This window comes from Triplophysa rosa, linkage group LG19, assembly GCF_024868665.1.
Source record: "Triplophysa rosa linkage group LG19, Trosa_1v2, whole genome shotgun sequence".
In the NCBI taxonomy this organism is placed as follows: Eukaryota; Metazoa; Chordata; class Actinopteri; order Cypriniformes; family Nemacheilidae; genus Triplophysa; species Triplophysa rosa.
Genome location: NC_079908.1, coordinates 17166917 through 17174650, shown reverse-complemented (window position 1 = coordinate 17174650; position 7734 = coordinate 17166917). Strand labels below are relative to the sequence as shown.

Below are 7734 nucleotides of genomic sequence, written 5' to 3'. Positions count from 1 at the left end.
ATTTATTTTAAGTATAAAAAGTATTATGCAAACAATATTAAATACATGAAACACAAATTGTGTGTATTTTAAGGAAATGAAACCAACGAACTCAGTCAGCCACTTCATTGGCCAGCTGGTCCAGCATTGCCGTCTCTTTGGCACCTTGTTCTGTTAACTCGGCACTAAGCTGCCAGATGTTGACGCTGCCATCTGCATTGCCCACTGCCATCAGGTTTGTATGTTTGGGGTTGAACTCCAGGCAGTAAGAAGCTTGACCTCCTGTGTTTTGGTCAATTGTGGCAGCTGGCCTTGAGGACCTTCGACCCAAATCAAACATTTGTACCAAACCTGTAGGAAAAGTTAAAGTTATTTCAATTATAAATGTTACTAGTTTGTGTTAGTGGTAATATACAACATCAACATGTCACCTTGTCCTGTGACGGCAGCAAAGACTAGAGGGCGTGTCGGTGACCACCTCACCCCAAACCCATATGAATCTGATACCCGCAGAGACATAAGGGGGCGGGGCTGAAGCACACTATGAAGATGAGCCAAACCATCGGTCCCAACACTGATGAACAGATTCCTGGAGATTCAGAAAGACAGAAAATGTTTATGGAACCAATCAATTACTTCCAATTTAACAAAGAGAACAGAAAATGCATTTTACCTATGAAAGGGTGAAAAGTGAACTGAGTGTATGGGGCCCCCTCGTGGTGAGAAAGAGAACTGCACTGGTGCCCGCAGTGTCACGCTCTCACCATCAGGTGGCACCGCTGCCACCATCTCACTGCTAAAGGAGCATTTGAGCACCAAGCCTCCTTCGGAGCCCACCAAAAATGTGTCCAAGTCCCACGGGGAAAGGGCAAGAGAGGTCACTCCTATGGTGGTGCTGCCTCTGGTCTTCAGGGAGAGATCATAACTGTTTGATAAAAGTATAACTTCTGTTACGTGTCAAATTGTGACACCAACCTTGCTTACTGATCCACTCCAGGGTAGCTGCTGTTGTATAAGTGCATATCCAGAACTTAAGATAAGTTTGGCTTTAGCTCCATCCACAGTCCATAATAAAACTCTCCCTCCAGATCCTGCGCTCAGCACCATATATTCTCCTCTGCGAGCTCCTAGGACCCAGTTTACCTACATGCAGAAACATGCCATACGTGTATGGATTACATCATGCTTTCCGATAGAGACATGTCTCAGGTCATGATGGGGTGTTCAATGGGAATACCTGATAAACTGGTTCACGGTGGGTGTCTGCAGACATCCCAGTCTGAGCCAAAATAGGGTCATGCGTACGACTGGTGTCCCAGACCACCACCTCGCCACTGTACAGCCCTCCTAATACAACACAAATGAGGATATGTTGTAAATTCTCTAATGTGGAAAGAACCATCAAGATTTTTGAGGATATGAGGGTTTGAGGATATTTCATGTGCAAAAATCATGAAATAATGCTGAATAAAAGGTGAAAGAATTTTCTTTTTTTATGAACTATCCCTTTAAGAAGAAAAATGTCTATATCTTTATTTATTATAAATGTGTTTAAAAAGTGTTCATACCAGCAACTACAGATGGTAGCAGAGGATGAAAACACAAACACATGACAGGTGTAGACACATCTATGTCCACATCCGGCCGCTTTGTGTTCACATTCTGACGGTCCAGGTTCCATGTGGACACATAAGACGTTTCATTGCTCCAGTCACCATCGTCCATACTGATATCAAAAATAAAATAATTACAGCTTAATGATTAATACATCTGACTGTGAACATCTGTATGGAGAACAAACTCTTACCGGCCAAATCCACAGGCTACAACTGAGCCAGTGCAGTTCCAGGAGACACTGGTGACCTGCAGATGTCTTTCATGAGCTTTAGGATGCTGAAGACGGTACGTACATGATACCTGCAGCCAGGAAGATGATCATATGAGATTAAACCACCTTTAAATAATTTAACCACTTCTACTCTGCATGAAATCCACGCACCGTCTTATTTTGATCTTCCCAATTGACTTCAAACCCATCAAATGCATGACTCTTAGAGTTCTTTTCCAGCTCCAGGATCATCACGTCTTCAACTCCACGCAAGAAGTCCAGCAAACCGGGAAAGTCTGACGGGTCTGGATCTAAGGAAAGTGTTTGGCTGATCTGGTCCTGTGTGTCGGTTTGGGTGCCGTCGTCTAAAACAACTTTGGATTGTGTTTCAGCCTCTGTTGTGTGAAGTGGAATCGTTTGACAGCTTCTCTGGGCGCAGAAATATTCATGATACCACGCGTATGTGGGAAAACAGCCCGTCAAAAGATAATCACGTTACATGACGTGAACGTTGCAAAGGTAAGCAAACGTGTTTTAACTTACCGATTCTTGTGTTTCTTGGTGCGATTTTCTCCAAGTCGATTCAGCACCAACTAAATCATGCGTTTCATCTGTAAACATCTTTTTTGTAGCAATCCACTAAAACGGATTAAATAATTCACTATAATGAAGACGTGTTTATGTTCGTAATATAAATAAGCTTTTATAATGAAAAAAAACCACTTATTGATAGAGCAGAATTGCAATTTTATTGTTTTCGGCCACAGCGGAATCCTCCATGATTACCCTGGATGTGACTTCCGTAACCGTGCTGCTATGGATACTGTGAGCCAATCAGTGATAAGTCTGATGTTGTACGTCATGAATGTTAACTTTCGATTGGTCAGACCATTTACAATTTCGCATAAAATGTGCCGTCTAGTAATGAAACGAAATTGCGAGTCTTTAACAGAGACAAATGAATGTGTACAGTTCACTCCTAGCATCACTATTTGTAAACGTAGATTCGTGTATTTTTGGTTCTTCTCAAGATGTTGAAATTCCTCATTTATAAGTCACGTCAAATAAAATCATCTTGAATAAACTCAGTTTTCTATAAAGTTAGCCTTAGAGAAGTAAAATGACCATTGAAAACCTACAGGTGAACTTCTAAACTTGTAAATTATATTTATTGCTGTATTTATTAAGTGTTCAGAACACTTTCTTTGCGAAAAACAAACTCCAGTGTACCCATGCGTACATCTCACAACATGATGAAAACAGGTGGAGAAATGACCAGCGCTTGAAGATTCTACACGCTTTATTATCTCATTTAAATAATCCTTTAATTAGCCAAGCTGAAAATTACAAGGACATTTTTTTGTGTTTTGTTTTTATTAAAAATGTTTCAAACCTCATGGGTGTCTGTAAAACATTACAATGAAAATTCAATCAACATAAACCCAAATGTTGATGTGTCAAATGCCCACTTGCCCCACCCAACCCCATTGAACCATCAACACTAATAACTGCCATACCCTGATATTGACCCCAAAACATTTACAAGAGGTGACAGGAGCCAGCTGGTGCTTTCCTTTTGTCCAATAAATCACACAGGAAAAACAGTGTCAACTCTTTGGGGCCCACCTCTGCATTAAAGAAAAGACATACTTAAGAAAAGTGGCTAGGTATGTATGCTATGATTAGATCACTGCACCATGGCTTATTACTTCAACTCACAACCATTCACAAAGAAAAAGAAATCATTGATATACTTAATATATAAACTGCTATTTACTTCAGTTTAGTCTACAGAGGATGACGTGCAGATTGTTAATATGCTGCATTTGTCTTTGGAGATGGTTGCAATTAAAGACGACGCAAGAGGCTTCAGCAATGAGATTCCACTAGTTTTCCGATGCAGGTACTGTATGTCCAGGGAATTAACTGGGTTTTAGAAAAGGTCAGGACAGGAGAGGCTTCAGTAGAACAGAACATGGAGCACAAAAAAAAAACAAATAAAAACAAAGCTTTTTGCTCCCATGGTTGGAGGATGACTTCAAAAAGGAAAGAACGGGTATGCAAGTGTTGGAATATGTCCTTATTAGCCTTTAGTCATCTTCCCCATCATCCTGAGGGAGAGAAAGAGAATGTCTTAGTCTCATAAGATGCAAACATAATAAATAATATGAACTACATTTTGACACCACACTACGTGCAAGTACAGTTGATTCATGTAAAAAAAACTACAACAAACTATCCTAAGTTGCAAACAAAACTGTTGTTCTATCCAACACAATATTAAAGTCTCTCACCTCGCCATCTTCTCCATCATCCTCTTCTTCGTCTTCCTCTCCCTCATCTTCATCCCCCTCTTCATCAATGTCCTCCAAACCCTCCTCTTCATCCTCGTCATCTTCCTCACCTTCACCCTCTTCATCATCCATATCAGGTACCTGAGCATAAAAAGATGCGTCAAATGCAGCATGCCAATTCTGATCCATAATACTGCAGGTGATGCGTTTATTTATACTTCATACCAGGTAGTACTGCAGGGGGTTGGGCCAGATATCGTCTTTAATGACCTCTCCGAGTTCATCGGCTCCAGCATCGGAGTGATCGGTGAACCAGGTGAAGAAGCTCTCCGGCTCTTCATGTTGCCTTTTCTTCCCTGCCTTGGTCTGTGTCTGTCCAATACGCTTTGTCAGGTCCTGCGTCATACACAACCAGTCAATTAAAACCCAAAGAGAACTGCACTTTACTGAAGGGTATTCAATAAAAAAATTATACAAACCTTTCCAGCCTTCCATTTGATTTCAGTGGATTTTGAAGACGGGTCACCGCTCTCATTCAAGTGAAACTCTTTTGAGAGGACTTTGTTTTCAAAGTAAGGATTTTCATCGAAGTACTGTGGAGACAACATAACGTCAATTAAACGTACTTTCCTAGTCATGTGTTTATTTTGCGACCTTGACTAGGAAATAACAGGTACTTACAAAATCTATTCTGTAACCTGATTTGATGTCCTCAAACTCTGTGACCTCCACTCTGGTCAGGTAATGAAGTGCTTCTTCATCTTCCTCACCAAGCAAGGCAGAGACTATTAATAAAGCAAAAATTGTAATAAAGTAATAAAGGCATTAAAGTTTAATGGAACAATTTGATTGAGAGAAAGTTTTATATTTCTCTTACCTTGTGGATGGTTGACAAATGTTGTGACCCAGAAGTTTGGAATTTTGGCTATGAGTTCTGATCTCTTCTGGAAGAATGGCTGACGTAGCTTATTGTACTTCTGCTCTACTTTTAAAATTTCCTCACTGGCCTGTTCATTCAATCTGTCAAAAGACCAAAAAATGAGTGTCGGAAAAATAAAATGCATGAAACACTACTATAGTATTCGGCTGTAAAGAGCTTTTTATTCACCTATCGATTTCATTCTGTACTTCATCGATGTGTTCAATTGCCTCCTGTTGCTCTTTTTCTGAAATGCAATAAAACACGCAAGTTAACACGCATGATATCGTTCGCTATAACTTAACTTGGACGGTATTCGTAAATTAGGCAATATATGGACAATACTGATCGTGCAAGGGAAATCACCATGCACAATATTATTGAAAAAAACACGTATTTCCAATTTCACACACGCCCGTCATATATTATTATAAACAAAGGAACAAGCTTGAACATTTAGCGCTGCGTAAAAATAAAATGAAGTGCATCATTTTAGGGTAACGTTAAACTAATTGATACAAACTTGGAAAAGCGTAAACCTGAACGCGGGGTAAAATGCCGGTGTATCGGCTCAATCCGGTGCAATTTCAGCATCTGCTGCGCAAGGCCGCGAGGTTTAAACGGAGCGGGAGGCCACACGCTGGGCCACATTTAGTCTTCTCTGTGAATTAACTTACGCGTCAACTGACGTTCAATAAACGTCAATTAGCATAACTTCATGTGGACCCGTTCGAGTATCATAAAAGCACCGCTTCTACACTTATCTGTAATGCCGTTTCGGCATGGTTTCGTGACACATGCGGGAATGCGCGTGATGGCGGGGAGACACAATAACCAGTTAGCCTATTAGCACCCAGCATGGACTCAATACAACGCACAATTAAAATACTCGAGTCGAGCGTGCAAAAAGGCCAGTCCGTACACAGGAATTAAGAACTCATAATAAAACACACGGAGTTTACAAAAATAAAAGTCGCGCGGGCTCTGTGTTCGACGCGCGTGGCACAATGAAACATCATGGCCTCCGGTGAGCGCAACATCATTGTGCGCGAATTTTCCTGCAATAATGGAACCCTTCTGGATTCAACGTCTACGCCTTCAGGCTCGCCGTAAGAGTTAAATTGAACGTTAAGCGACTAGTTAAAATGAAAATTCGTGCATGAAAAGCATGAGGCACAAGTTAATGAAAATGGCGGTGCGCAGGAGGCCGCCATTACTTTACCCGAGGTCTCGTCCGCTCCGTCGTGATTAGAGTTCTGCTCCTTTCGGCTCACTTTCGCCGCCGACGCCGACATGATTCCCCCACAACCGAAGATATGCCTTCTTGCTCCAGAAACGAAAACTCCAAAACGTCCTCCTCCGCTCGAGGAAAGCGAAAGAAGTGGGAAATAAAGTTGCTTCTAGCTTACTTTAGAAGTGCGAATATCACAACGTGTGTTGCTCTTCCACTCCACACATACAACACACTCACACTCAAAGATGCGTATCACACCACGCGCCGCCTCTTTTCTGACACCCGCCACTGTGCTCGAATGCGCGCTCCCTTCCGGCTGTCACGAGAACGCGCTTTAGGAGAATAAAGAGCCACGCCTCCTCCCGGAGAAGATGACGAAAGCCCCGCTCGCCTCCGCTGCCGCGGTTGGTCAGGATGAGGTGAATAAGGAGGAGTCTGCATTTGATGGAAAATAAATGATATCTTATGTAAATTGTGATTAATAGAAGGGCAAAGAACAAAGGACTATGCATTGATAATGCCATTAATTAATATGCTGTTTAAAATGGCATACTTTGGATGAAACAGAAAATATGTAACGTTACTACTTTAAAGAAGAAATATCTCTTATTAAATTAAATTTAGTGAAATATGAATGCTTATGACCATTAAGCTGAAATCCCAGTGACGATTAAAGAAATTTAGTACACTTGCCCCGATTATTAGTTATGGCTTGAAAAAAGTTTTTCTTGTGGACAAAAAGACTTTTCTCATTAAAGGAAGGCGTGGGAGTCGAACTGAGCCCTTGCATGTCATCACACATTATTCTGCAGAGCGACAGAACAAAGACTAAATCTGAATGGAAGACAAACTTTAAAGCATCATTGAGTCAAATCCATATCATATTGGTAAAGATGAACTATTACGTAATATATTATAGATACAACATATAACTGCCGTCTAAGACACAATGATGTTTTCTATAAATCATGACCAAATATGTGTTGTAATAACTGTTAGTAAAGGATTGAAACAGAATGAAAAAAACGTGCCTTTTACAAAGTTACGGAGTTAGATATCTTAACTTAATCTTGTACATGAAGGATCGTGATTTTAGCAACTCTCTAACATTTGTTTGACCCACGCAACTTAAAACAAAAAAATATTTTTTAATATGAAAATATTACGATATACATTTTTTACGAAAATATTGTATTTAGAAACACCAACAATTGCAGTTTCCTTTCACTATTAGTTTTGTAATCTTTCATTTTTCCTCCGACGCTGTCTATTTTTCTAGATTTCTCTTATCTATACCAGTTTCTTTACATAGTAACTGAATATTTTAATCTGTTCGCTTTCAATATTTACATATTAACATACACCGTACAGATGCTGATTTTGTCCAGTCCCAACACACTTTATTTTGAAAATGTATACGCATCTCTTTACTGAAGAAAGGCGTGGCCAGTGATTGTTATAGCTGGCTTCAGTGTGTTCG

The 7734-nt window shown here is 40.4% G+C and overlaps 2 protein-coding genes across 4 annotated transcripts; both read right to left on the bottom strand.

The window, feature by feature from the left end:
• Nucleotides 1-48: 48 nt before the first annotated feature.
• On the bottom strand, nucleotides 49-2893 carry dync2i2 (dynein 2 intermediate chain 2). 3 transcript variants are annotated; one of them, XM_057359908.1, is made up of 9 exons: nucleotides 2351-2893; nucleotides 1979-2236; nucleotides 1787-1896; nucleotides 1548-1705; nucleotides 1217-1326; nucleotides 955-1122; nucleotides 653-885; nucleotides 411-568; nucleotides 49-330 (listed from the first exon to the last, which is right to left on the bottom strand). In XM_057359908.1, the coding sequence occupies exons 1-9, from the start codon at nucleotides 2426-2428 to the stop codon at nucleotides 92-94; spliced, it is 1512 nt and encodes a 503-aa protein (XP_057215891.1). In that variant the 5' UTR covers nucleotides 2429-2893; the 3' UTR covers nucleotides 49-91. The 3 variants fall into 3 exon arrangements, with proteins under 3 accessions (XP_057215891.1, XP_057215892.1, XP_057215893.1); XM_057359909.1 differs by having other exon boundaries at nucleotides 1979-2231; nucleotides 2351-2891; XM_057359910.1 differs by having other exon boundaries at nucleotides 1979-2202; nucleotides 2351-2891.
• A 156-nt stretch (nucleotides 2894-3049) lies between these two features.
• setb (SET nuclear proto-oncogene b) lies at nucleotides 3050-6555 on the bottom strand. The gene is made up of 8 exons (XM_057360196.1): nucleotides 6243-6555; nucleotides 5210-5267; nucleotides 4979-5121; nucleotides 4783-4886; nucleotides 4581-4694; nucleotides 4327-4497; nucleotides 4102-4242; nucleotides 3050-3918 (listed from the first exon to the last, which is right to left on the bottom strand). The coding sequence occupies exons 1-8, from the start codon at nucleotides 6313-6315 to the stop codon at nucleotides 3898-3900; spliced, it is 825 nt and encodes a 274-aa protein (XP_057216179.1). The 5' UTR covers nucleotides 6316-6555; the 3' UTR covers nucleotides 3050-3897.
• Nucleotides 6556-7734: the final 1179 nt, after the last annotated feature.

Bases quoted from the DNA above. Each gene is read 5' to 3' on its own strand.
- setb (XM_057360196.1), bottom strand. From the start codon at position 6,315: ATGTCGGCGTCGGCGGCGAAAGTGAGCCGAAAGGAGCAGAACTCTAAT. The intron at 4,695-4,782 runs GTAAGTACCTGT...TTGTCTCCACAG, and splicing joins CAGGTTACAGAATAGATTTT to TACTTCGATGAAAATCCTTA. The intron at 4,243-4,326 runs GTATGAAGTATA...TTTTATGCTCAG, and splicing joins ACCCCCTGCAGTACTACCTG to GTACCTGATATGGATGATGA.
- dync2i2 (XM_057359908.1), bottom strand. From the start codon at position 2,428: ATGTTTACAGATGAAACGCATGATTTAGTTGGTGCTGAATCGACTTGG. The intron at 2,237-2,350 runs GTAAGTTAAAAC...TTCTGCGCCCAG, and splicing joins ACCAAGAAACACAAGAATCG to AGAAGCTGTCAAACGATTCC. The intron at 1,327-1,547 runs GTATGAACACTT...GTGTTGTATTAG, and splicing joins GCTACCATCTGTAGTTGCTG to GAGGGCTGTACAGTGGCGAG.